This window comes from Mandrillus leucophaeus, unplaced genomic scaffold (assembly GCF_000951045.1).
Source record: "Mandrillus leucophaeus isolate KB7577 unplaced genomic scaffold, Mleu.le_1.0 Scaffold35, whole genome shotgun sequence".
Lineage (NCBI taxonomy): Eukaryota > Metazoa > Chordata > Mammalia > Primates > Cercopithecidae > Mandrillus > Mandrillus leucophaeus.
Window position 1 is genome coordinate 1,816,022 of NW_012103698.1, and position 26,957 is coordinate 1,842,978.

The window sequence follows — 26,957 nt, forward strand, 5'->3', positions numbered from 1 at the left end:
TCCAGATACAGCCTGGCCTGGCTCCCGTTGCTGGCAGTTTCAGAGCGTTAAGCAGTTTCCTCCAGGAAGGTTCCCTCCACTTGCATCCAGGCCGGTAGTGACCCTTCAGCCCTGTTTGGCTGTCTCTCCTGACTTAGCCCTCCTTGGTGGTTTGGACTCATCACTGCCTCAGACTGCCTTCTGACACCCCTTGCTCAGTTCATTGAGCCCCCAAAGTTCTTTAAAACACGTACAGCTTGGCTCACAGCCCCCACTCAAGAAGCTGTGTGTGTAGCACATGATGTGGAAGTCAAAGCCATCGGATCCTGTGCTCACATTTGGCCCCTCGACTCTCAGCCCCAAGGAAGTTTCCTGTCCCCCAGACCCATGTTCCACACACCCCTTGAGCTACAGCTCAGGCCCTCCAGGTCTCAGGGCACAGAGGCAGGGGTAGCCAAAGCCCCTGCTGCGTGATGGGGCCCTCTCTAGACACGCTGCCCTCTGTCACACAGGTGAAGTCTGCCCTGAGCCCTCCAGGAGAAAGCCTGAGGAACCCAGGGCCCTGGAGTGAGGCTTCCTGCCACCCTGGGGATGCCTGGAACACGGCGCTCCCAGCTGAGCCTGACCCTGACTTTGATCCCAACACCATACTCCAGACACAGGACCACTTGGGTCAGGACTATGAGAGTGTGCGGGCCCTGGCAGAGGTAACACTTCTTTTTCAAGAAATGCTCGAGTCCTTACCCTGTGCCAGAAACTCCTGCGCAATGATCCCAGGGGAGAAGGCAGTGACTGACATGTTCCCTGTCCTCAAGGAGCTTTTATCATGGCCAAGAAGATGTTAGACAACTCATTAGATGCGGGTGTGATGGGATCACATGAGAAGGTAGCCCAGGTCAGGCTGGAGGTCAGGGAAGACACCTTGGAGGGAAGGACTTTTAAGCTGAGGCTTGAATGAGAAACAGAAAGCAGGTAAACCCAGGGGTGCTGGCCAGGACCTGTGCAAAGGTAGGAAGGGGGCCCAGTGGAGGAAGGGAAGACCCGGGTGCCCGCAGCACAGACGCTGGGGAGGCCATGGCCAGAGGAGAGACTAGAGAGGCAGGTGGAGGTGGAACAGGCAGAGGGAGCGGTGTGGATTTCACCTAAGAGCAGAGCTGGCACTGAGGGGTTTCAGCAGGGCAAGGCCAGACAGGAGCACACTGCCAGGTCCCTTTACCCTACCCTAAGCCCTTGCCAGCTCCCTCCAGGTGGTGCCAAGAGGCCTCTGAGAGAGGATGTGGGGCCCAGCAGTGAGGCAGGGACCCCCTCTGGCCCTGACCCTGGGCTCTGCTGGTGGGCTGGGATGGGGAGGAGCACCCCTTTGACCTTCCCTGACCCTCACCCCAGCCTTGGGCCACCTCTCTCCAGCGCCGCAGGGCCCGGCTGGAGGAGGCCATGGCCCTGTTTAGCTTCTGCAGTTCCTGTAGGGACCTCCAGTTGTGGCTGGAGAAGCACACAGCGCTGCTCCAAAGGGTGCAGCCCCAAGCTGACATCCTGGAAGTCACACAGCTCAAATATGAGGTACAGCCCTGGGAGCTTGGCACCTCCTCCTCGCCTTGCCCCTGCCTCCCTGTGGTCCGCTGCTGTAACTCAGTTCTCCAATTTAACTACCGTCCTGCCTAGGGGAGGGGAGTAGAGAGCTGGCCTGAATTTCCAGGGCCTCCTGGCCCTTAAGACTCAGATGGCTGTCCTTCCAGGGGCAGGCAACGTGGGCACCCCTGTAGCAGAGAGGACCACTGAGGTACATCACAGGCTTGAGGGGAGTGCGGAAAAAGAAAAAGCCCCCCAAGAGGCCTGGGTCCTCCTTTTCCCTAGAACTTCCTCACTGCCCTGGCTGTGGGAAAGGGCCTCTGGGCTGAGGTCAGCAGCTCTGCTGAGCAACTGAGGCAGAGATATCCTGGGAACTCCACACAAATCCAACGACAACAGGAGGAACTGAGCCAGAGGTGAGAACGAGGCAGGAGTGCAGGTGGCGAGGCAGGCGGACGCAATGCCCAGCCTGGGCCTGACTCACCTCCTCCCACCATGCCAGGTGGAGAGGCTGGACATGTCCGAGGCACAGGGAAGGGGCAAGGGACAGCCAGTCTGGCAGCTTCTGTCATGTGAGGCTCTGGCCAAGGCTCCAGGATGGATGGGGAGGTGTCCCTGTGGTGGAGACAACCTCGTACCCTCTGCCCAGGTGGGGGCAGTTGGAGGCCCTGAAGAGGGAGAAGGCCGTGCAGCTGGCGCACAGTGCGGAAGCGTGGAGTTTTCTGCAGGAGTGTGGACCCACACAGGTCCAGCTGCGAGACGTGCTCCTCCAGCTGGAAGCCCTGCAGCCGGGGAGCTCAGAGGACACCCGCCACACCCTGCAGCTGGCCCAGAAGACGACCCTGGTGCTGGAGAGGAGGGTCCACCTCCTCCAAAGGGTGGTCATAAAGTACGGCCAGTGCAGTGGTGGCACTGGGAGGCAGTGACGACCATGGGAAGGCGTGGGCAGGGTAGTGAAATGAGGAAGGGACAGAAACTGGGCTGGGGAGAGGACAGGTAGGAAGGGCTGTCAGAAGCGCTCTGGCAAAGGTGGGGGGATGATCAGCAGAAAATGCTCCTGGGGACAGGAAGAGCCCTATGTTCTTGCTGCCCCCAGGTCAAGGGTGGGGTGGGCCATTCAGAGTCACCACCACTCTCCCTGGGGGATGCAGGTTTGGGAGGAGGACATGCGCCTGGGGCACTGGGCCTAGGACAGGTCACTGACTGTGCAGCGCACCCTGTCTCCCAGGGTCGAGGAGTCAGGCCACACAGAGAGCCAGCCTCTGCAAGGACAGGTGGAGACACTGCAGGGGCTGCTGAAGCAAGTACAGGAACGAGTGGCCCAACAGGCCCGGGGCCAGGCTGAGGCTCAGGCCCGGCAGAGCTTCCTGCAAGAGAACCAGGAACTGCTACTGTGGGCAGAGAGTGTCCAGGCTCAGCTGCGCAGCAAGGAGGAGTCGGTGGATGTGGCCTCGGCTCAGCGGCTGCTGAGGGAGCACCAAGACCTGCTGGAGGAGATCCACCTGTGGCAGGAGAGGTCAGGACAGGAGGGCAGAAGGGGTGTGCTTTGGGCTGGGCCCAGGGCTCTGGGCTCTGGGTTCAGGCCCAGAAAGAGCATGCAGGAAGTAGTGTGATTTCCCCGGGGAGGGGCCCAGACTGGTTGGCATCTGGCATCTGGTGCTTGAGGACTGGGTCAGGCAGCCTGTACGCTTTAAGGAGAGACCCAGGACAGTGAGCTGCCTAGGAGGCTCTCTCCAGCCCAGGCCTGGCCGGCCCCCTCCAGGTGGGTCCGATGCGTTGCTTTCAATCAGGGCATCTACCCTCCCCTGCCATCCTGGGTAACACGGACCCCACTGGCCCCTAAGTGGAATGACTCAGGACCCACCCATGGGCCTGAGATACCCACCTTCTCAGTCAGGCGGTGCCTCTCCTCCTGCAGGGACGACGTTATGGGCTGGCAGGCAGGCAAGGCCACCAGGGACAGTCCACAGGCTGTGCCCCACCTGAGGGTGCCTGGCAGGTGGTCAAGTCAAGTGGGCACTGAAATGCATCTGGTCCTCAGCTTGCAGACTCCAGTACCTGGTTCAGGGCTGCAGCAGCTCAGAGGAAGTGGAGCCTTGCTCTAATTCACACAAGGGTGTTACCTGTTCCCAAGCCACCTGCTGAAAGGGGCACCTTTTCTAATTGTTCAAAGGCTCCATCGGGGCTTGCAGTGGCCCTGGGATCAGGTGCTTGTGTGGCTTGTGTGATTTTTCCCTCTTGCGCTGTGCTGCCTCCGAATGTCCTCTAGGCCCGGCATCGGCCGTTGACAGTCCACACTTAAGGACGGCCAGCTGGAGCTGGTGGGAGCTTGGGAACCCCTGCAACCTAAGCACTCTGCTGGGCCTATCACATTCAGTGTCTCATTCATGCTCCAAGATGCATGAACCCTGGAGGTGAGAGGAGGAGGAGGCTGACAAGGGGGGCCTGCTGGGGTTTGACTCTCTGCCTGTCATCCCGGTCAGGCTGCAGCAGCTGGACGCTCAGAGCCAGCCCATGGCAGCCTTGGACTGCCCAGACTCCCAAGAGGTGGCCAACACTCTGAGGCTCCTGGGGCAGCAGGGCCAGAAACTGAAGGCTGTGTGGGAGCAGAGGCAGCAGTGGCTGCAAGAGGGGCTGCAGCTGCAGAAGTTTGGCCGAGAAGTGGATGGTTTCACTGCCACCTGTGCCAACCACGAGTCCTGGCTGCACCTGGACAACCTTGGGGTATGGAGCAGGAATGTGGAGCTAGGCTGTCACTCCCTGTCACTGGAGGGCGCTCATCCCCTTGGGTCCGGAAGCTGGGCTGGGACAGTGGCGGGTGAGATGGTCCTGACTCCCACCCTCCCAGGCATGACCTCAGGTCTCTGCACTCCCAGGAGGACGTGAGGGAGGCCCTGAGCCTGCTGCAGCAGCACCGGGAATTTGGGCGGCTCCTGAGCACCCTGGGGCCTCGGGCAGAGGCTCTGCGGGCACGCGGCGAGAAGCTGGTTCGCAGCCAGCACCCAGCTGCACACATGTGAGCCTGGCCTCAGTCTGCAGCACCTGCAGACGACCCTTTCTCAGCCTGCACAGACGGCCGCCCTGGGGCTGGGAGAGTGGGGGGTGAGGGGAGAGTGCACCTCGCGCTGCGGTGGGAGTCCTCTCCCATGCCCTCCTCCAACTCCCCCGGCCCTCCAGGGTCAGAGAGCAACTGCAGAGTGTCCAGGCACAGTGGACCAGGCTCCAGGGCAAGAGTGAGCAGAGGAGGAGGCAGCTGCTGGCTTCCCTCCAGCTCCAGGTGAGGGGCAGGGCCCAGGGCGCATGCGGCCTCCCTGAGAAGAAGGCCTGAGACCATGTGGAGCTCTGTGCAGCCTACAGAACACTTCCCTCACCTGCTGTGTCATTCATCCTCTCGACACCTTGTGTGAGGCAGGCAGCACAGCTCAGGTTTTTCCTGATGAGGAAAACTGGGGCTGTGGCCACACCGCCCGCAGACGCAGGGCCGGGCCTGATGTCTGGGCCTCTGAACTAAGCCCACGCTCCCCCTCCTCCCACCGCGCCCTTTCCCCAGTGCTTTGGGCCACACTTTAGGGTCTTGCACAGGTCGTAGCACCAGCTGCCAGCCTTGGCTCTGTCCAATGTTTGCTCAGCCCCCACAGCAGAGCAGGGCTGGAGGCTCCCTGAGCTCCCCTGTGTTTGGAGAGGTACAGCCGTAGGGGATCTGATGTCGGCTAGAGCAGCAAGGACCCGACAGGCGTTCCTCCTCTCTAGGCACAGCCCTTCTGCCCCACACGGGGAGCAGCAACCCCAGGCCCCACCCAGAACCAGCTCTGGTCCTGCTTTTCCCCGTGGGGGATCCCTTCCCTTAGAGGTAGGTCCTTGCAGCAGCCCCCACCCCCATGCTCTGAGACCCACGCTCGCCCGGTTCTTGGCAGGAGTGGAAGCGGGATGTGGCGGAGCTGATGCAGTGGATGGAGGACAAGGGGCTGATGGCGGCACATGAGCCCTCCGGAGCGCGCAGAAACATTCTGCGGACACTCAAGCGGCACGAAGCAACTGAGAGCGAGCTTCTCGCCACCCGCAGACACGTGGAGGCCCTGCAGCAGGTGGGGGACACGGGACAGAGAGTGCAGAGCCTCCTCGTCTTCAAATTCCCAACCCTACTGCACCACCTGTTTTCATGGAAGAGTCTTTGAAGGAAGAATCTGCCTCAGCTTGAACTTAGAACCTCCCTCCCCAAGCCTCCTTGATGCTGCTGGCATCCCCTTGGCACCCAAACCAGGCCCAAAGCTGCCGCCATCCATCCCTTCCCCCTCAACTCTCCGTGGCAAGTCCCAGAGCTGACCACCTCTACCAGAACACGGCTTTCCCCAGCCACCGACCTAATGCCGGCTCACCTCACTCCATTTGCCGGGGTCAGAGGACCCTCCTACCTGCAGTTTTGGGGCCACATGAACTGCTTTCGTCCAGGCAGCCTGTGGAATGCAGCTGTGGCCAGCCCCTCACCTCCACTGCCACCCAGGTCCAGCCTGCTGCGGCCACAGGTGGTACCAGCAGCTCAGCCAAGCTCCCTGGGCCTTTCTCTCCACTCCAGGTCGGCAGAGAGCTGTTCAGTGGGAGGCCCGGTGGCCAGGAGGACATACAGACTAGGCTTCAAGGCCTGAGGAGCAGGTGGGAAGCCTTGAACCGCAAGATGACTGAGCGTGGGGACGAGCTCCGGCAGGCTGGACAGCAGGAGCAGCTCCTGAGGCAGCTGCAGGTCCGCTGGGAAGAGGGACAGGGCACAAGAGGGAGACGGAGTCCAGGCTGGGCTGGACAGAACGGGGAGGGAGAAGTCTGGGTGTTCTGACCCTGGCTCTGCAGCCTTTGGAGGCCTCTGGCCTAGGACAAGCTGAGCGTGGCTTTCCCCTCAGTCGGCCAATACAGGAATTCTCTCCTGTGTGCCCAGCGTGTGGTCAGCACAGCTTGAGTCCCCCAGGGAGAAAGAAGTGTGAGGGAACAGGGGAAGATTGGGCACTTCTGGTTGGGGGTTGGCAGTGGTGGGGACAGAGGTCCCTGGCGAACCTGGTCCTGCAAATCCTACAGTCCCAGAGCCCGGGAAGGCCACTTGCTGTGCTATACACGGAGAGCCTAATGCAGCTCCCTGCGTCCCTCCCCAGGATGCAAAGGAGCAGCTAGAGCAGCTCGAGGGGGCCCTGCAGGGCTCAGAAACGGGGCAGGACTTGCGCTCCAGCAGGAAGCTGCAGAAACGGCACCACCAGCTAGAGAATGAGAGCCGGACCCTGGCCGCCAAGATGGCTGCCCTCGCCTCCCAGGCCCGTATCGTGGCCGCCTCCCCGGCCATCCTGGAAGAGACCCAGAAGCACCTCCGGAGGTGGAGCCTGTCCTCCCACCCACCTGTGTGGCACTCCCCCGTGTGAATTTAAGTTCCCACAAGGTGGCACCCACAGGACTGGCGTGTCTAGACCTCCTCCCTTCTTATGGGTAGAGTCATTCTGGATGGGATGGTTGGAGACCCCATTATACATCCTCAGCAGGACCCCCACAGTGTGGTCAGGCAAGTCATCTAGGCCATGAGGTGGGGCCCTGGCGCCCTTCCGCTGCCTCTCTTTGTCAGATGGGGCTTTGCTCTGTTCCCTGGTCTTGTTCTTCACGGGCCCCGTCTGGGCCAAGGAAAGAACCAGGGGCCTTGTCCTCACTCTGTTCCCAGCCTCTCCCATCTCTTCCTCCTCCTCCTAGGCTGGAGCTTCTGCAGGGGCATCTGGCCATCCGGGGCCTGCAGCTGCAGGCCTCAGTGGAGCTGCACCAGTTCTGCGACCTGAGCAACATGGAGCTCTCATGGGTGGCTGAGCACATGCCCTGCAGCAACCCCACCAGCTATGCCGAGTGCTTGAATGATGCCCAGAGCCTTCACTGCAAGCACAAGGTAATAGCCCCCTTCTTCCTACATGATTCCGGACATCCACTTCCCAGACCTTAGAAACGCTCTGCCCCTACTCAGGTGTCCTGGCCTCTAAGCCCTCCCCACTGGGTATCCCAATTTCCAAATCTCTGCCCCAGCTATTTTGACCCTGGGGATCTTGCCATGATTGGGGCCTGGAGCCACATCCATGGCTCTGCTCCAGATGCCCCTGGGTTAAGAGCAGCAGCCTCTCAAGCCGCTCTGTGGCAGGAGCTCCAGGTGGAGGTAAAAGCTCACCAGGGGCAGGTGCAACGGGTGCTGAGTTCTGGGCGGAGCCTGGCAGCTTCAGGGCACCCCCAAGCCCCACACATCATGGAGCAGTGCCAGGAGCTGGAAGACCGCTGGGCAGAGCTGGAGAGGGCATGTGAGGCGCGGGCCCGGTGTCTGCAGCAGGCTGTCACTTTCCAGCAGGTAGGATGCAGGGAGGTGGGGTTGGGGGACGAGGCAGAAGTCAGGGCTCCTTGAGGGGCCACCTGTGGGACTCTCAGGGAGGCGGGTCAGTGGGGGCTCTGGGCCGGGAGCTGATGGGTGCCCCATGGGCACAGAAGCCCCTTTGTGCAGCACGCTGGAGAGCAGGGGCAGATGTCTCCAGGGCTGAAGGAGAGTCCTGAGATCCTCTAGGTGAGTCGGCCCCACTCTTGGCAGTACTTTCTGGATGTGTCAGAGCTGGAGGGCTGGGTGAAGGAGAAGCAGCTGCTGGTGAGCAGTCAGGACTATGGCAGAGACGAGGCAGCCACCCTCAGGCTCATTAAGAAGCACCAGGTACCACGTCCTGAGCCTCCCCTCCAGTGTGGCTTGGGTGATGATGGACCACAGGAAGAGGGCTGCCACCCTCGCTCTCTCAGAGGCATGGAGCCCTGCTCTTGCTTCCTGGAGACACAGCCCCATCCCCACTGACCACCCAGATCCCACAGTGCCCCTTCTTCCAAGGCAACCAGGGCACTGTGAAGTACATGCTTTCTCCCTTCATCATCTTATGAGTCTTGCCTCTCCCTGTGGCTTTGGGGTTTCTCCGCCTACTCTTGCTTCCTCTCTACCCCACCCCTCGCACTTTTCTCCTCTGTTGAGGTCACCTCCCCAGCCTGCTCCATATCTCCCACAGGTTTATTCCTCCCAGGCTTTGCCTCTCATCCTTTGAGCTAACTAAATGCCCTTCCTGAAGCCGACCTCCTCCCACAAACATCCCCTGGCTGAAGGGAGGGAGGTCTCGAAGTCCCCTTCCTCACTCCTTAATTTGGACTCCCAGAACCACACAAGCTCCAAAGCCTGGGGCCCACAGCAGTCCCGGTTCCTGCTGTCACTGAAGTGTCCTCCTGTCTGGGCATGCTTTCTGCACAGCCCCAGTTCCAGTGTGTTCTGCGACAGGACTTTCAGAGAATCTTTTCTAAAGGCCTGTAGCCTTGGCCTCACGGAGCACCCCCCCGGTTATACTGGACAGCTTGCTTAATTCTGCCTCTCTCTCACACATGGAGGTTGGGGTTCAGTCTGATGCCTCCTGTGCCCTCCCTTCCTTGGCCCAGATTAGCCAGCATTCACCTTTCCCTGCTAAATAATGAGCCCTCAGTGGGCACAGACCAGGTGTTCACTTAATGGAACAATAAGTCCTTACTCCATCAGTGATGGGTAGATGGATGCTGGGTGGGCGGATGGATGAGTTGAGGTAGATGGATGGGTGTGTGAGTGGTGGGTGAATGGATGAGGATTGGTGACTAGATGGGTGGGGGACGGACAGGTGGGTGGATGAGTCACCCAGGCTGAGCCTGGCATGGGTCCTCGTTCATCACAGGCTCTACGGGAGGAACTAACCATTTACTGGAGCTCCATGGAGGAGCTTGACCAGAGAGCCCAAACCCTCACTGGCCCTGAAGCCCCTGAGCAGCAGCGTGTGGCGCAGGAGAGGCTCCGGGAGCAGCTGCAGGCACTGCAGGAGTTGGCGGCCACACGGTGAGGGCACCGTACCCCCTCTCATCAGTGGGTACAGGAGGCCTAGCCACAGCTGACTGTTCCCGTGCCATGGCCCTGAGTAGAGCAGAACCCATGACCCCAGGCTGTAGAGAGGTGCTAGGAGAAGGGTATGCGTTGCTCACCTCTTTCCATAAATTCTTCAGTGAGGCCCCACAACTCCCTGCTGTCCATCTCCCCACATCTCCCCATGTCCACACCCTCCTCTGCCCCTACACTCGCCCTGCTGGGTCTACTACTGCCTGAATCACGAGCTGCAGGCTTGGACAGAGACCATGAGTAACCCCATTCTTCAGATTGGCCCCTCTGGCTGGCCTGGCTGGCCCCCGGGGGGCGGGCAACTCACTTCTGGGGAACCACGGGCTGTCACCACAGGGACCGGGAACTGGAGGGGGCCCTGAAGCTGCACGAGTTCCTGAGGGAGACCGAGGACCTGCAGAGCTGGCTGGCACGCCAGAAGCAGGCGGCCAAAGGAGGGGAGAGCCTGGGGGAGGACCCCGAGCACACCCTGGTGAGAAGAGGGCCAGGGTCAAGGAGGGTGTCCTGGGGCAGAGCCTGTGGGGTAGGGAAGCTGGCCCTGGCGGGGCGGAGGGAGAAGGTGGTGCAGAGCGGTGAGCCCTGGCTGAGGAGGACCTGCTGAGTGGAGCGGGCAGACGCCGTGGCCGTCCAAGCCCATATCACCCAGTTGGGCACTGAGGTGCCTCAATTCCCAGGCTGCTTGCCGCGTAACCATTCGGGGGCTACCCTGTCACCCACTCCCGTCTTCTCAGCACCTCTGCACCAAGTTTGCAAAGTTTCAGCGCCAAGTGGAGATGGGCGGCCAGCGGGTGGCCGCCTGCCGGCTGCTGGCGGAGAGCCTGCTAGCGCGTGGGCACAGTGCTGTCCCCATGGTGCGTCAGAGGCAGCAGGATCTGCAGTGAGTGCCCAGTGGGCCAGGCCAGCATGGGGTGTGGGGGAAGGAGCTGGGCAGGCAGGGTCCAGAGTGGTAAGAGAGGATGGCATGCTGTGAGGGCCGCGCTGGCCCCGACTGCCCACGGGGCTCTGCAGGGGGCCTAGCTCCGGAGGAGCCAAGCCCGCCACAGGCTCTGGACTGTGAAGGGAGGTGAGGCTGGGTGTGCAGGTCAGAGTCCTGCTCCCGGGACTGAGAGCAGGAGCTGTAGGAAGATGGTGGGGCCGGATGTCAGGGCCTTCCCCTGAGCTGTCCCAGCTCCTGTGCTCACTCGGGACAGCTCATGCCTCATGTCGTTCCTAGTTGTCCACTTGGCTGATTTGGATCCACTCCCAGCCTGTGAGCTTTCAGGCAAGCATGACTCGCTCATAACCCCTAGCCCAGAGCCTGGCCTGGCAGAAGCCTTAGGAGCTCAGCGAGTTGCAGAGTTAATGAAGAATGGAGAGATGTGACCTCTGCCCACAAAGCGTCTGTAATCATAATCTGGGTGACGCGCTATAAATCAAAGCACAAGATGTAAGGAGTGTCGCAGAGCACAGATACCATTCAGTGCCCAGTATTACAGCATCAAAACATGGAATTCATGGTAAAGCTAGAAGACAGGCTCCCGGGAAGAAAGTGCGTAGGCAGGGCCACAGGCGGGAGAGGTTTTAAGGAGGAGGAGCTTCGAGCAAGTTCCGATACAACCCAGAGAGGAGGGGGCTGACCAGACCTAGCGAGAGGGAGGAAAGAGGCAGCCCAGGGCTGATCCCCTGCTGGTCTTCCACACGCCACGGGCAGGGCCACCTGGTTGGAGCTGTGGGAGCTGACCCAGGCCCGAGGCCACGCGCTCCGAGATGCCGAGACCACCCTCAGAGTTCACAGAGATCTCTTGGAAGTCCTCACCCAGGTCAAGGTGTGAGCTGGAGGGGTTGCTAGAAGTGGATACATTCCAGGCTTAGTGCCCACCCTCCATTCCTCATCTCCTTGGCATTCTCCTTTCCTCAGGAGAAAGCCGCGAGCCTCCCCAACAATGTGGCACGGGACCTGCGTGGGCTGGAGGCCCAGCTGAGGAGCCACCAGGGGCTGGAGCGAGAACTCGTGGGCACCAAGCAGCAGGTGAGCCCAGCTGGCTGCCTTTCCGACCCAGGCCCCTGCAGCCCCCTCAGGCTAGCCTGCCTGTTCCTCTAGATTTTCCACTGTCCCTCAGGGCCTCCCATGGGCCTACTGTGCATGGCAGGATGTGGCCCAAGGGGGCCAGAGTTCCCAGGCAAGGGATATATCTGTGGGATAGTCAGGAAGACGTGACCCTTGCCTCCCTGTTCCCTGCCCCTCCCGCAGCTGCAGGAACTGCTGGAGACTGCAGGCAGGGTGCAGAAGCTGTGCCCGGGGCCTCAGGCCCATGCGGTGCAGCAGAGGCAGCAAGCTGTGATGCAGGCGTGGGCAGCGCTGCAGCGCCGCGTGGAGCAACGCAGGGCCCAGCTGGAGCGGGCACGCCTCCTGGCCCGCTTCCGCACAGCGGTGAGGGCTCCCGCCCCTTGGGTGGCGTCTATGCACATGTGTGTGTGCTGTACCACACATGGGCATGCACGCATGAGGCCCTCCAGCTCCGGAGGGAGAACAAACATGAACTCAGGCGGGAGAGCATGAGCACACGGAGGTCAGTCTGGCTGGTCAGGGGCTGAGCACATGGGCATAGCAGTGACACCTTAGGGTCTGGGTCAGTGCCAGCAAGGTGAGTGGCAGGGCAGTCATGCAGGGTCCCAGCCGGGGCTGAGAGTAAGAACGGCCCAGGAAAGCTCATAACTGGAGACCCAGATGATAGACAGTGACCTCTGGATCAGCCAGCATCTATTCAATGTCCTTCTTCAGCCCCCTGCTGAAGCCGCAGGTAGAGAGAGGAGGGCAATATAGAAGCTATGGAAGGTGGAACTTCTGCCCGCGTGGAGCCCTCCTTCCTGGGCAGATGAGCCCAAAACCCAGAGAATCAGACTGGAACAGTGGGTCCTGGCCATGGGGTGTCCCTGGCATCCCCCTGTCCTGGGACCTGGCAGACCAGGAGGCCTAAACTGACACTACAAAAAGGCTTGAGTTTAGGGACCCAACTCTGCTGCTTTGCTGGCAGTGTGAGCTTGAGCAAGGCACTTAACCTTGGGTTTGTCACGCACTTAGAGTTTACAAGACTGTTTGTGCTATTTACCCTTCCTCTGTGCAATGAGATATTTGGTCAAGGACCTGAAGTCCCTCCAGCACCAGTCTTGTGTAGTTGTATACAAATCAGCAGAAGACAGTCTGTAAGGGTTAAGTTAGTAATTCAGAGAACACGGAGAGCAGTGCAGTGTCAAATACCAGGGAAGGCTTCACCAGGCAAAGGCAGCCAAGAGGCCATTGAAGAGCAGGCGAGCTTTCTTTCCCCATCAAGCAGTCTTGATGAGGCTGATCTTGCTATAGCCGCCAGTCCGCTCATGGCCTCATCCAGGTGAGCTCTGTAGAGATGGGAAGGCAGGAGGAGGACCTTCTAAGCAGCAGCGTCAGCAGGAGCAAAGGACAGAGATGTGTAGTGGTGAGGGTCTGGCTCACATGGAGGATTCGTGGTTCTGGGAGGATCGGGTTGGATGAGAACGGAGAAACCAAGTGACAAAGGGCCACACGTGCCTCAGCCGAGGCCCCAACCCAGGTCGGCTCGAGCTGTGTGAGGAGTGGACTCAGGTGGGCTGCAGTTGCCTCGGCACCTGGTTTCCTGCTGAAACCCAGCCCTCACCTGGCCCTCCCCCTCCGTGTCTCCCTCACCCGCTCTCCCTCCGTGTCTCTGGGATCAGGTGCGCGACTACGCCTCCTGGGCAGCCCGCGTGCGCCAGGACCTCCAGTTGGAGGAGAGCTCGCCAGAGCCCAGCCGTGGCCCGCTGAAGCTCAGTGCCCACCAGTGGCTCCGGGCGGAGCTGGAGGCCCGGGAGAAGCTGTGGCAGCAGGCCACCCAGCTGGGCCAGCAGGCACTCCTGGCTGCAGGGACACCCACCAAGGAGGTGGGCCCCCTTTCCTGGTGCCCCCACATACCCTAGCTGACCTAGCCTGTGCCTGGCCACCTGGTGGCCCACCCTACTGTGCCATGCTGGCCTTTCCTCAGAGGCTTCCCTCAGGATCCAGTCCTCACCTCACCCACACCACCCTCCCCAGCTGAAGCTCCTCACGTGTCCATCCCCAGGTCCAAGAAAAGCTTCGAGCCCTGCAGGACCAGCGGGACCAGGTGTATCAGGCCTGGGCGCGGAAGCAAGAGAGGCTGCAGGCTGAGCAGCAGGAGCAGCTCTTCCTCAGAGAGTGCGGCCGCCTGGAGGAGATCCTCGCGGCCCAGGAGGCAGGTCCCGTCCCGCCCTCACACTCCGCATGCCTCCTGCTCCTCCTTTCTGTTCTCCTCTCTCTGCTCAGTCCCTTTCCTCCTGCCTCTCTGGCTTTTTTTCTAATATGGGGCAGCTGTGCATGAGTCCATCCAGGTGAGCTGGGTGAAGCGCTGAGGCCCCTGAGCTTCCACTGACATCCCCAGACTGAGCCCCAAAGAAGTTGGCCAGAGGCTGGTCGTGCTCCCATGTGGTGCAGAGGTTGGGGTGTCACAGCCTCCCAACCTGGGCTCACACTCCTCCTCACAGCTCCACGCCAAGCTCAGCGGGCACTCCTAAGGCCCTGCTATACCCAGAGTGCCCATGGGCACAGCCTAGCACAGACTGTAGCTGGAGGGGCTGGCTGGCTGGAAGGCATGGTGGCCTCTTTGACTTTTCTGTGAATCCAGGTCTCCCTGAAAACCAGTGCCTTGGGGGGCTCGGTGGAAGAGGTAGAGCAGTTGATTCGCAAGCATGAGCTCTTCCTGAAGGTTCTGACTGCCCAGGACAAGAAGGTAACGGGCTCAGGAGTCCTGGCCGTGGTCAGAGTGTGGGGGTCGGGAGAGAGTCCTGAAGGGGGTCACAGGGAGCTTGGTGTGTTCCCGGAGGCAGTACTGATGAGCCTGCGAGGCTGGGGGCCTGGTTGGGGTTGACTGAGCAAGTTGTATGTGTGGCTCAAGAAGAGGGCCCAGGGTGAGATGGGCCACACTGCAGAGACCCACGGAGGGCATTCGGCTCTGTGCACACCACGCGGTCCTTGGGGAGCAGACTGGTCTGGCTTGTGGCTGGGAGGATCAGACACCCCTTAGCCGTGCGGGGCTGAGGAAAGGGCTGTGAGCCCTGCGGGCCAGACCCTGCCCCAGCCCAGGGTGGGAGAGCAGTAGCTGTGCCCCTGCCCCGCAGGAGGCAGCCCTGCGTGAGCGGCTGAAGACGCTCCGGCACGCCCAGGTGCAGGACCTGCTTCCTGCCCTGCTGCAGCGCCGGGTGAGAGTGAAGGAGCTGGCGGAGAGCCGGGGACACGCCCTGCACGCCTCCCTGCTGATGGCCAGCTTCACCCAGGCCGCAACCCAGGTCAGAGGGCACCCCCAGCCCAGGGCCTTCCACCGGGACCACGCAACCATTTTCAGCTGCCTTCACACCACAACACTGTGAGGCAGAAACAGGTTCAGGGAGTGGATGGCTGTGCTGGAGCTCAGACCATGGGATCTAAGCCCCTCTGTGTGGAGACCCCACCAGTGTCCTGAGCTCTAGCAGGGCCAGGGCAAAGAGAGGCAGGGAAGGGAGCAGAGCAGCCCAGGGTCCCAGGAGTAGGGGCCACACCTCCAAAACGAGAGCCCACCCAAGGCCCTGCCCGGCTGCTTCCTGCAGCACGTCTTCCGTCTTCTGTCTTCCGGAGCTAGAACCTTCAGGGCTCATTGACCAGGTGCTGCCCACTCGACCCCTGAGGCCAGCCTCCTGGGAATGGCTAGGGCTAGGCCTGTGGCATCTGGGGCCCAAGGCTGCAGAGCATCAGCGTTCATGTTCCACCCCCACCAGGCTGAGGACTGGATCCAGGCATGGGCCCAGCAGCTGAAGAAGCCGATCCCTCCTGGGGACCTGAGAGATAAGCTGAAGCCCCTGCTGAAACACCAGGCCTTTGAGGCTGAAGTCCAGGCCCATGAGGAGGTCATGACCTCTGTTGCCAAGCTAACAACCGGGCCCTCAGCCCCATGCCTGCCCCAAAGTGTGGCCCAGGGGTGATGTCGGCCTTAGGAGGAAGGGCGGCAGGCAAGATGTCCTGTGTCCCCTCTCTCCCTCCAGAAGGGAGAGGCTCTCCTGGTACAGAGCCACCCTCGAGCGGGAGAGGTCTCCCAGCGGCTGCAGGGCCTTCGGAAGCACTGGGAGGACCTGAGGCAGGCAGTGGCCCTCAGGGCCCAGGAGCTGGAGGACAGGCGGGACTTCCTGGAGTTCCTGCAGAGAGTGGACCTCGCAGAGGCCTGGATCCAGGAGAAGGTGTAGCCCCAGCCAGCGGGGGGAGCTGAGAAATGGGGGGAGGAGCCCTCCCTTGACAGGAGGGAGCCCCAGCAGCAGGTGCCAGGAGCCTGGGTTGGTGCTCAGAGCGCTCCCTCCCCACCCTCGGCCTTCACAGGAGGTGATGGTGAATGTTGGTGACCTGGGCCAGGACCTGGAGCACTGCCTGAAGCTCCGACGGCGGCTTCGCGAGTTCCGAGGAACCTCGACCGGGGTGAGGGGGCCTTGCTGGGTAGCGTTGGCCATGCATCCCTCACTGAAAATCCAGTTGAGAGCAGGGAAGGAGTGTGGGCTGTAGGGCAGTGCGTGGGCTCCATGCCTGCTACTCCCGTGCCCTCGGGCAGGCTCCCTCCTCTTGCCTTCGCTCCTTCCTCTTTAGAATGGGGGTAGCACCCACCTCAGAGGTAAGAGAGCATGTGCGTGGTTGCAGATACGTGAATCTCTAGCTGTGATAAAACTTCGTAGACCTATCCCCCTCTGCTGCACACAGATGCATACTTGCAAAAACTGATAAAATCTGAGTGAAGTCTGGTCTAGTTGGTAGTAGTATACCAATGTCAGCTTTGTGGTTTCAATGTTATCCTTATATAGGATGCTGCTATAAGGGAAGCTGGGGAAGGGCACATGGACCTCTCTGCGGGACTTGTGCAATTTCCTGTGCATCTATAATTATTTCAAAAAATCTTAAAAAGATGAGACATATGCCTGGATGCAGTGGATAATCAGCGCCCGCCTTCACTGTGACTATTTCAGCGTCTCAGCGTCTCCTCCTCGTCCCACACCCGCCCCCTTACACATACACACACCAAACATCTATTTCTCTTATGTGGTGTACGGGGAAATAAAATTGGCAAATGTATTTGCAATTGGATGTTAAAGACCAAATGTGCTAACCTTGTCTCCCTGGTACATGTATGTATAACTTTTTAAAAGGTGGCAGTGCTTAAACCTAAGACATCCCTTGCTAATGGCAGCATTTCACAGACGCTGTGCCAGATGCCGTAGGAGGAAGAGAGCTAGACTTTAAAGGAGCTGGGCTTGAATCCTGGCTCTGCCACAAAGGAGCCACGTTAGCCTCGGAGCTCTGCTGTCTATAAAAGGAGGGGACTGTCCTTCCCTGACTACCTCGCACGAGGCACTTCATAGGAAAGTGCTTTGGAAATGTAAACAAGCTCTCTGGATGCCAGAGGCAGGAGACCTGCAATGGCACCTTGCGGGGGACCCCTCCCTGTGCACCTTTAAACCCCGCCCAGTGTCCAAGCAGCACCAGCCTCAGCTCAGGCAAGTCCTGGGGCAGGGACACCCAAACCCCAGGAAGCCAGAGCTCACTGTTCCATTCCACAACCTCCATTTGCTTATCTTCATCCAAGAAGCTGAATTTTTATTTTAAAAGTTTCTGTGGCCGGGTGCGGTGGCTCACGCCTGTAATCCCAGCAGTTTGGGAGGCCAAGGCGGACAGATCACTTGAGGTCAGGAGTTTGAGACCAGCCTGGCCAACATGGTCAAACCCCATCTCTATGAAAAATACAAAAATTAGCCAGGCTTGGTGGCAGGCACCTGTAGTGCCAGCTCCTCGGGAGGCTAAGGCAGGAGAATCACTTGAACCGGGGAGGTGGAGGTTGCAGTGAGCTGAGATTGTGCCATTACAACAACAGTGTGACAGAGGGAGACTGGGCAACAGAGGGGGACTCCGTCTCAAGAGCTTCTGTAAGTGAGCATGTGCCCACTCTTCCCTCCTACATGGTACCCAACACAGGGATCCCATTTTCTGGCCTTAGAGGTGACTCTGGGGCTGCAGGCTCCAAGCCGATCTTGGTCACTTCACCTGGACGGGGTGACCTCAGTCACCTGCCACAGTAGAGGAAGCAGGAAGCAGTTCCTCCCACTGCCCAAATATGCTGTTCCTCGTGCTCTGGGGCCCAGGCATGCTCCCAGTGCCCACTGAGGTGGGAAGAAGGGGCTCTGCGTGGGGAGTGCCAGTGCCCTCGCCCATACCTCCCCTGCAGGACACAGTGGGTGATGCCCGCATCAGGAGTATCAGTGACTTGTCACTGCAACTCAAGAACCGGGACCCTGAGGAAGTCAAGATCATCTGCCAGCGGCGAAGCCAGCTCAACAGCAGGCCAGTCCCAGGCTGGGGAGAACCGAGGGGCTGGGAGAGGGATGGAGGGCCGCCCCGGGCTCCACATTACACCACCACCCCTCGGCCAGGTGGGCGAGTTTCCATGGCAACCTGCTCCAATACCAGCAGCGGCTTGAAGGGGCCCTGGAAATACACATGTTGTCTCAAGAGCTGGACAGTGTCACCGAGAGGATTCAGGAGAAGGTACGTGGTGGAAGCGGGTCCTGGCAGGGTCTGTGAGCAAATGCGGTCAGGGGAGGGGGCGCTGCCTAGAGTCTCCTGTGTGTCTCCCCCCTCACTGGCCTCTCCTGTTCCGCTGGGTACTTGGAGGTGGGTCCTATCAGGGCTGCACCAGGGACAGCTGATGGGCTGGCCCTTGGGATCAACTCAGGACCATAGAAGCACCTATTGCAAGCTCAGCAGGGGGCTTCCCTGTCTCCTTTCTCCCCCGGATCCTGGTCCCAGACACACTGCAGGTCCAGAGGCCAGAAAACACCCTCTCGGTTTCCTCCTGTCCCCGAGGAAGCCCAGACACTCGGGATGTTTGCCTTGGGACTGTTCACAACCACAGAGCCCCAGGCTCAATCTGGCAGAGTTAGAACCCAGTCTGGGAAGCCCTCGTGTGAAACAGGTGTCTGCCGAGGCCTGTCTGTCCATCCTTGCTCTGTTTTCTTTCTCACTCCTCAAGGGATGAGAGTCGAATGAGACAGTGTACAGGGAAGCAGCACACACATGAGGTTCTTCCCTCAGAGGAGACTCCAAATCCAGAGTTGCTCCTCTGAATCGTCCCCCTCACATAAGGAAGAGACGTCTGGCCCTCAAAGCCAGGGCCGGGAAATCACACTGGGTGCTTGCTGTGCACACAGAAGCTGCTGGCTGGGCCCTTTGCCAGGAAGGAGGAGCTGAAGCAAAGGCCCAGCAGGTAACTGGCCGTGCCCCTCCCCCAGGAAGCCCTGCTCCAGGCCCTGGACTGCGGGAAGGATCTGGAGAGCGTGCAGAGGCTGCTGCGGAAACACGAGGAGCTGGAGCGGGAAGTGCACCCCATCCAGGCCCAGGTGGAGGTGCGCAGCTGGCTGTGGAGCTGGGCCCAGGGCACCTCCTCAGGGGGACCCTGGGCAGAAGCAGGGAGGAGGGGATATGGGATGCCAGGGTGGCCCAGGGCTCCCCTGCCCCAACGTCTGACCCCGGCTTCCCCCACAGTCCCTAGAGCGTGAGGTGGGCCGCCTGTGCCAGAGAAGCCCTGAGGCAGCCCACAACCTCAGGCACAGGCAGCAGGAGGTGGCTGAGAGCTGGTGGCAGCTCCAGAGCAGGGCCCAGAAGCGGTATGAACCCCGCAGGCCTTGCCCTTGCCGACCCATCCTCCGGCATCTCAGTCCCCACACCTCCCCTCAGCCCTTGTGTTCCCCTGGGATTCTTTCTCCAGCCTGCAAATTACTGTCCTCCCAGTAACTCCCAGCCCATGGGCCCTCCTGTGGTTGAGGGGATTAAGGGACAGAAGACACCAGTGGGCACAGGGGAGAGGGGTTTGAAGGCCTGGGAACTAGCTGATGAGCGCTGTGGACAGGAGGGAGGCCCTGGATGCCTTGCACCAAGCTCAGAAACTCCAGGCAACGCTGCATGAATTGCTGGTCGGCGCCCAGAGGCTGCGGGCTCAGATGGACATGAGCCCCACTCCTCGCAGCCCTGTGGAAGCCCGGCGTATGTTAGAAGAACACCAGGAGCGCAAGGTGAGCAGGCAGCTGGTCCAAGCCTTTCCCAGACCCTCACCTCCACCCTTTCCTCTCCTCCCCTCCACCCTTTCCTCTCCTCCCCTTGTTCTTGGGCCTCCTGGGTGTCCCGCCCTGCCTGTCTCCTCCAGCCTCCCACTCCTCAGCTGCTTCCCCACCTCTCCTCCTGCCTGCTGGGCTGCTTCCAGTCCCCGGTGATCTGAGCGTAGTCCCGTTCCAGGCCGAGCTGGACTCCTGGACAGACAGCAGCAGCCTGGCCCGAAGCACTGGGCAGCGACTGCTCACAGCGGAGCACCCCTCCACACCCGACATTCGCCAGGCCCTGGCTGGCCTAGAACAGGAGCTGAGCAGCCTGGAAGGGACCTGGCAGGAGTACCAGCTACAGCTGCAGCAGGCCCTGGAGCTACAGGCAGGCACAGTCCCATCCCCAGCCTGCATCTTGGCCCCACCCAACACGGCCTGTGCTGACCCCACAGCCTCTGGTCAAGGCTAAGGTTGGAGGGGCTGCTGGGCCAGGGACTTCCCCACCACTCAGCGCTCTTGCCTTCCAGGACCCTGGTTCCCCAACCTGTGCCACTGGGTCACTCCACCTGCAGTGGCTGGACCCTCTGCCGACTGCCTCTTGCTTTTTCCTTTGTTTCCAGCTGTTTCTGAGCTCCGTGGAAAAGATAGAACATTGGCTTAGCAGCACAGAAGACTCCCTAGCCAGTGAGGGTCTGTGGGTAGGTGTCCAGCCAGAATGGGCGGGAGGGGATCTTACAAGAACAGTGTTCGGGGTCAAACCAGCCAGTGCTGCCTGAGCTCCCCAGGCCAGCGATCCTCCTCTTCTGCGGCATCTCCCCACTTGGGACCACATCCGTCACTGGGCAGTCACTTACCTGTCATCTGGAGCAATTCCCACGCAGCTGTGGGCAGGCCCCACCGCCAACACCACGGAGCTTCGAGAGTGCCTGTGGCCCTGACCCATTCTTGCTGCCTCACCCCTGCCCTCCTCACTTCCCAAATGCCTAGAGGTTCGCTTTTCCTGCCACTGCCCCAACCCTGTAGCAGACAAGTGTAGCTCATAGGAGACCTCAGAGGATAACTGGAGACTAACAGTCCTCGGAGGAGTGCAGAGGAGGGAGCGCTCACCTTATGTGAAAAAACTCGGCCTGCCTCGGAGATTCTGGCTCTTGATCCCTATCCCAATGCTCCCCTGGCTGGGAATCACTGTCCTAAAGCTGGAACGGCCTTGAGGGACGTATTTGGGTGGAGCAGCTGCTCTGTGGATGTTCTAGGTGGGAAGGCAGGTAGCCTGGGATGGGAGGGGGCAGCCCCGTGGACAGTATTGGGTTCCCCACCCCCACCAGGACCCCTTAGCCCCCATGGAGCCCCTTCTGTGGAAGCAGAAGACGCTGGAGCGGGACCTGGAGGTGCAGGCAGGAAAGATCAGCGCTCTGGAGGCCTCGGCCCGCAGCCTGCACCAGGGTGGACACCCCGAGGCCCCGAGTGCCCTGGGCAGGTGCCAGGCCATGCTCCTGAGGTACTGGTGGCTCTGGGGTGAGGGATGCTGTGGGCGGGCTGGCACAGGCATCTGACATCCCGGTTCTTCCCTTCCTACCCTTCCACTGCTTGGCCCAGGCTCACCAGTCTTTTCCAAGGACTGAGGTCAGATGCTGGGGGTCCCTACCGCCCCTGGCCCTGCAATGTGTCTGCCTGTTATGGACATCAAACACCATGTGGAAAATCCCACTTCCTTCTTCATTCAGTTGAGATCAAAGGGAGTTTAAAGAGAGGCTTACGCTAGGAGACCAAGAGGAAACCATCTCACGAAACGGAAGGGCAGGGTACAGAGGTCAAGCATCGGCCTTCCAGGGCCACAGTCCTGAGTCCCTATGCTGCCCACTAATGGCAGGACTCGGGCAAGTTCCTCCTCACGGCAGCTGAGCCTCACATCCCGGGCTCTAAGGGCTGTGATGAGGATGAAAGCATGGTGCTGGCCCCACAGGCAGGCTAGCAGAAGTCTTAGCTCATCTAACGCCGGTTCAGACACAGATGCATGTGACCTGCACGGCCCATGAAACCCCAGCTCTGCGGTTTTTTTCCCTGTGAAAGCTCATCGGGTTTGGCTGCTTCATGCGGCTCCTCAGACTTTTAGATCAAGGGAGATAGGGTCAAAAGCCAGATCCCAGACTGGTGAGGGCTTTTGTCCTTCCCAGAGAGCCGACCAGCACCCACAAATGCCGTGGCTCCTTGTGCTGGTGTCCTGGCAGTGGTTGGGGCCAGCCTCTCTCCATTCTTGCAGGTGGATCACACCTGGGTACCTGTGGAGTTGTTTGAATTAACAGAATGCAAACATTGCTGGCCTCTGTCACCACCCACTCCCCCAGTCACCTTAGGTGGTTCCTGGCAGGCCCAGCTGCCCCCAGCACAGTGCCACCGTGACTTCTAGCCCCTGGCTTCTTCCCTCCTACAGGAGCACGTTTCTGTTCAGTCCAGCCGCTCCGCACCCGCTCCTCCCCACACACTCACACCAGCGTAGGCAGGAGTGTGTGGACCTGAGGAGGTGGGGTGGGGGGGAGGGATGTTAGAACTTCTGTTTATAGATCTCAGTTTCTATTTTTGTGCATGTGGCATTATACTTGATATTGGTACAGAGGTACATATGTAATATATAAATCAAGTTATTAAATATTATATGAATGTTAGATATTACATATTATATATAGGGAGGTCCTGCTTTAAAAATTCTTGCTAATAGCAATGCCTGATCAAAAAAGTGGTTTAGACAGTATATTAGCCTATTCAGACAGCTGTACCAAAATACCACAGACTGGGTGGGGTGGTATAAACCAGCAATCCCCCAACCTTTTTGGCACCAGGGACCGGTTTTGTGGAAGACAGTTTTTCCCAGGGGGTGGGAGGTAGTTTCCGGATGACACTGTTCCCCCTCAGATCTCTGGGCATTAGATTCTTATAAGGAGCCTGCAACCTAGATCCCTCGTGTGCGCAGTTCAAAACAGGGTTCCAGCTCCTGTGAGAATCTGTTGCCAGTTGATGGACGGGAGGCAGAGCTCAGGCACTCACGCGCCACAGCTCACTTCTGTGCAGCCGGTTTCTAACAGGCTGCGGACTGGTGCTGGTCTGCGGCCCAGAGGCTGGGACCCCTGGAATAAACACTTCTGACAATCCTGGAGGCTGCAGGTCCACGGTCCAGGTGTCAGCAGTCGGTTTCCTCTGGAGGTCTGCCGGTTCTGGCAGAGGCCCCTTTGCCCTGTGCCTTCCCCCCATGCTTGTGTCTGCCCCAGTTTCCTCCTCTCGTAAGGACACATAAGGTCACAGTGGATTAGGACCCACCCATATGACCTCGTTTTCACTTAATTGCCTCTTTTAAAGACACTGTCTCCAAAACCAGTTCTGGGGAGGGGTACAGGCCAGGTGTAATAGCTGTAATCCCAGCACTTTGGGAGAACGAGGTGGGTGGATCATTTGAGGTCAGGAGTTCAAGACCAACCTGGCCAACATGAGGAAAGCCCGCCTCTACTAAAAATACAAAATTTAGCCGGGTGTGGAGGCATGAGCCTGTAGTCCCAGCTACTCGGGAGGCTGAGGCAGGATAATTGCTTGAACCCAGGAGGTGGAGATTGCAGTGAGCCAAGATTGTGCCACTGTACTCCAGCCTGGGTGACAGAGCGAGACTCTGTCTCAAAAAAAAACTTGGGGGTACAACATCCGGCCCATAACAGACACATATACAGAGGTGGAGTGCAATGGACCTTTATTCCAAAGGAAACTCCAGACTCTGAATATATTCATACTTGAGGAAGCCTAGGCTGAACGGGCACCCCACCCGGCCCCGGGGGTGGCCCCAGGCCCATGAGCCTCTCCTCCTGGCAGGAAGGAGGCGCTCTTCAGGCAAGCCGGGACCCGCCGCCATCGCCTGGAGGAGCTCCGGCAGCTGCAGGCCTTCCTGCAGGACTCCCAGGAGGTTCGCCTCGCTTGGAGAGGGAGGCGATCACGGTGGGGAAGGAGTCGACCCAGGGAAAGGCCACACTTCCTCTGGGGCATCCCAGAGATCGGGGGAAGGCGAGAGTCCTGGACAGCAGGCCTGTCCTCCCCATGTGCCCAGGTGGCCGCGTGGCTGAGGGAGAAGAACGTGGTGGCCCTGGAGGAGGGTTTGCTGGACACAGCCATGCTGCCAGCACAGTTACGGAAGCAGCAGAATTTCCAGGCGGAGCTGGACGCGAGCAGGCACCAACAGCAGGAGCTGCAGCGGGTGAGGCCCTGCGGGCAGGAAGAGCACAGGACGGTGCCCCAGAGCTGGTGCTGAACCACAGCAATGGTGGCCAGTGTTATCCAGTACTTTCTGTGTGCAGGCACCTGGCTAAGCGGTTGTGTAGGTGGAAGTGTAGTGAGAAGCAGTTGCTTCCCCGGGGTGGGGGCACCCTCTCCAAAAATGACACCTTTTCAGTAATTTTAAAGATAACATTTTGATGTGAACAGGATATAGCCAGCAGTCCTGTGAGTGAAGGAGTCAAAACATAGTCAGTTTTTTGGAGACAGGTCTTGCTCTATCGCCCAGGCTGGAGTGCAGTGGCAAGATCTCGGCTCACTGCAACCTCCACCTCTCAGGCTAAGTGATCTTCCCAGCTCAGCCTCCCAAGTAGCTGGGATCACAGGCCCGTGCCACCACATCTGGCTACTTCTTTGTATTTTTGGTAGAGAAGGGGTTTCGCCATGTTGCCCAGGCTGGTGTCAAACTCTTGAGCTCAGGTGATCCACCTGCCTCAGCCTCCCAGAGTGCCGGGATTACAGGAATGAGCCACTGTGCCCAGCATGGCACTTCTTTAAACATTCTCTTTTCCACCTGCAAAGGCAGATCCTGACCCCAGGCTGGCTCGCTCTGATATAAATCACCCTGCTAAGTATTTTACATGACTTATTTAAACAAAATAACCATGATTTTCTCTATGATACGGATGAGGAAAATGAGGCTTAGGTAAAGAAAGTTGCTCAAGATCATGCAGCTGGCCTGCAGGGACTCTGCAGCTGTGGTGCTGGTGGTCAGAGTCAACACAAGTGCCCTGGTACCAGCAGTCCTCAGTCCACAAGGGGTGTTTCATGTTGTGGCTGCAGGAGGGACAGAGGCTGCTGCAGGGGGGCCACCCAGCCTCGGAGGCCATCCAGGAGCAACTGCAGGAGCTGGGAGCACTCTGGGGTGAGCTGCAAGACAACTTCCAGAAGAAGGTGGCCAAGCTCCAGAACGCCTGCGAGGTGAGGTTGCGTGGGCCGTGGGGTGGCTGGCCAGGCTCCGGGCCTCTCCCCTCCTGCCAACCTTGCTTTCTACCCTAGGCCCTGCGTCTGCGGCGGAGCATGGAGGAACTGGAGAACTGGCTGGAGCCCATCGAGGTTGAGCTGAGAGCCCCCATTGGGGGCCAGGCCCTGCCTGGGGTGGGTGAGCTCCTAGGCACACAGAGGGAGCTGGAGGCAGCAGTGGACAAGAAGGCCAGGCAGGCTGAGGCACTGCTGGGCCAGGCCCAGACCTTCGTGAGGGAAGGCCACTGCCTTGCCCAAGATGTGGAAGAGCAGGCCCAGCGGCTGCTTCAGAGGTAGATCCGCCTGTGCCCTCAGCTTCTCTTCCCTGCCTTCCTAGAGGGACCGCCACCCCTGCCCTCTAACTGATGTCTTCTCACTTTCTCCCACTGCCCATGGGGAGGGCCACAACTGGGTGATCTGTGTCACCAGGTATCCCTAATACTGACACCCGTGGTCTCTGCCTCCCTGGGTCCCACCCTCCACCACTGCAGGTTCAAGAGCCTGAGGGAGCCCCTGCAGGAGCGCAGGACGGCCCTGGAGGCCCGGAGCCTCCTCTTGCAGTTCTTCAGGGACGCCGATGAGGAAATGGCCTGGGTGCAGGAGAAGCTGCCTCTGGCCACTGCCCAGGACTATGGCCAGAGCCTGAGTGCGGTGCAGCACCTGCAGGAGCAGCACCAGGTATGGGCCCACCCGGGGAGGGGAGGGCCGGCCCTCGCATGTGAGCGGGGCTCCTCAGCCAAGGAAATGGCACTCTCTGTGGCCCAGCCAGGAACTCTGCCTGTGGGGGCTTTTGGAGTACTCTGGATTCTTTGGGGGTCATGGGGACAGGGGACTCCTTGGAGACAAGTTAGTGGGGTCCTGTGAAGCTTCAAGCACAACTGTGGGAGTCCCCCAAGGGTCAGCAACCTCCCCATCCTCCCCCACAGAACCTGGAGAGTGAGATGAACAGCCATGAGGCTCTGACCCGGGTGGTGCTGGGCACTGGGCACAAGCTGGTGCAGGCAGGGCACTTTGCCGCCCACGAGGTGGCCGCCCGGGTGCAGCAGCTGGAGAAGGCCGTGGCCCACCTGCGGGCAGAGGCGGCACGGAGACGGCTTCTGCTGCAGCAGGCTCAGGAGGCCCAGCAGTTTCTGACTGAGGTGAGGGGAGTGATGGGCAGGGCACAGCGGGCGGGCCTGGAACCAGGGCGAGTGCAGCCGGGAGGTAACTCCAGGGCTCCGGGCCTGGGCACCTTTCATCTCCTCCACTCAGTGGTCTCCTGCCCCCAAAGGCTTCCTTCCACATGTGTCCCAGAACACAGCTGCTGGCTGGATTGGCTTTTGTCTTTTTTCCCTCTAGACCAGTGGTTCTCAACCAGGGCTTTACATGAGAATCACCTGGAACCTTCCCTGGATGATTATACCTCAATTACTTCAGAATGGTGAATACAATTGGAAAGGAAGAAAAACTGAAGTAAATGAAGTAAATAGGCTAATAAATGAAAGGGAGAAACACTGCAAGGGATATTTGCTAAAACTTGGTTTTATTTTATCAAGTGACAGAAACAAAATCTATGCCTATGAACCAAGAATAAAGCATCTATTTTGCATGGAAAAAAATCACCTGGACCCTTTACAAAGCACTGCCTCCCTGGCTGTTTCGGACCAGATGAGGCTGCTTAGGAGTGGGGCCAGGCCGAGGGAGCGCGACAGCTCCCAGGTGATTCCCATGTGCGGCCAGGCTGAGAATCGTGGCTGTAAATCCTGAGCCCTGGAGGGTGCCCCGGGAAAACAAATCTCCACTCTGTCACCCCAGCTCCTGGAGGCGGGATCCTGGCTGGCCGAGCGGGGCCACGTCCTGGACAGCGAGGACATGGGCCACAGTGCTGAGGCCACACAGGCCCTTCTGCGGCGGCTGGAGGCCACCAAGAGAGACCTGGAAGCATTCAGCCCACGCCTCGAGCGGCTGCAGCAGACGGCAGCACTCCTGGAGAGCAGGAAGAACCCAGACAGGTGCGGGGGGAGCCACGCATCCGGGAAGGAGCAGAGAGAAGCCCCTGCAGAGGTGGCAGGAG

At 59.8% G+C, this 26,957-nt stretch overlaps 1 protein-coding gene across 1 annotated transcript in view; it reads left to right on the top strand.

The window, feature by feature from the left end:
- Window positions 1-26,957, top strand: part of SPTBN5 (spectrin, beta, non-erythrocytic 5) — a 45,774-nt gene that overhangs the window by 11,501 nt on the left and 7,316 nt on the right. Inside the window, exons 11-53 of the mRNA XM_011989335.1 lie at window positions 138-229; window positions 469-686; window positions 1,387-1,539; window positions 1,834-1,964; window positions 2,198-2,437; window positions 2,777-3,064; window positions 4,032-4,272; window positions 4,425-4,564; window positions 4,726-4,825; window positions 5,463-5,633; window positions 6,122-6,286; window positions 6,687-6,901; window positions 7,267-7,453; window positions 7,700-7,900; window positions 8,135-8,251; window positions 9,276-9,433; window positions 9,827-9,962; window positions 10,222-10,367; window positions 11,181-11,295; window positions 11,388-11,498; window positions 11,721-11,900; window positions 13,199-13,402; window positions 13,582-13,731; window positions 14,161-14,265; window positions 14,654-14,821; window positions 15,287-15,434; window positions 15,549-15,742; window positions 15,879-15,974; window positions 17,767-17,882; window positions 17,972-18,086; window positions 18,830-18,943; window positions 19,083-19,204; window positions 19,447-19,609; window positions 19,830-20,018; window positions 20,254-20,331; window positions 20,959-21,131; window positions 23,486-23,576; window positions 23,718-23,864; window positions 24,725-24,862; window positions 24,941-25,197; window positions 25,396-25,582; window positions 25,831-26,043; window positions 26,699-26,895. Coding sequence (XP_011844725.1) covers window positions 138-229; window positions 469-686; window positions 1,387-1,539; window positions 1,834-1,964; window positions 2,198-2,437; window positions 2,777-3,064; window positions 4,032-4,272; window positions 4,425-4,564; window positions 4,726-4,825; window positions 5,463-5,633; window positions 6,122-6,286; window positions 6,687-6,901; window positions 7,267-7,453; window positions 7,700-7,900; window positions 8,135-8,251; window positions 9,276-9,433; window positions 9,827-9,962; window positions 10,222-10,367; window positions 11,181-11,295; window positions 11,388-11,498; window positions 11,721-11,900; window positions 13,199-13,402; window positions 13,582-13,731; window positions 14,161-14,265; window positions 14,654-14,821; window positions 15,287-15,434; window positions 15,549-15,742; window positions 15,879-15,974; window positions 17,767-17,882; window positions 17,972-18,086; window positions 18,830-18,943; window positions 19,083-19,204; window positions 19,447-19,609; window positions 19,830-20,018; window positions 20,254-20,331; window positions 20,959-21,131; window positions 23,486-23,576; window positions 23,718-23,864; window positions 24,725-24,862; window positions 24,941-25,197; window positions 25,396-25,582; window positions 25,831-26,043; window positions 26,699-26,895 — 6,870 coding nt within the window. The remainder of the gene's footprint in view (window positions 1-137; window positions 230-468; window positions 687-1,386; window positions 1,540-1,833; window positions 1,965-2,197; window positions 2,438-2,776; window positions 3,065-4,031; window positions 4,273-4,424; window positions 4,565-4,725; window positions 4,826-5,462; window positions 5,634-6,121; window positions 6,287-6,686; window positions 6,902-7,266; window positions 7,454-7,699; window positions 7,901-8,134; window positions 8,252-9,275; window positions 9,434-9,826; window positions 9,963-10,221; window positions 10,368-11,180; window positions 11,296-11,387; window positions 11,499-11,720; window positions 11,901-13,198; window positions 13,403-13,581; window positions 13,732-14,160; window positions 14,266-14,653; window positions 14,822-15,286; window positions 15,435-15,548; window positions 15,743-15,878; window positions 15,975-17,766; window positions 17,883-17,971; window positions 18,087-18,829; window positions 18,944-19,082; window positions 19,205-19,446; window positions 19,610-19,829; window positions 20,019-20,253; window positions 20,332-20,958; window positions 21,132-23,485; window positions 23,577-23,717; window positions 23,865-24,724; window positions 24,863-24,940; window positions 25,198-25,395; window positions 25,583-25,830; window positions 26,044-26,698; window positions 26,896-26,957) is intronic.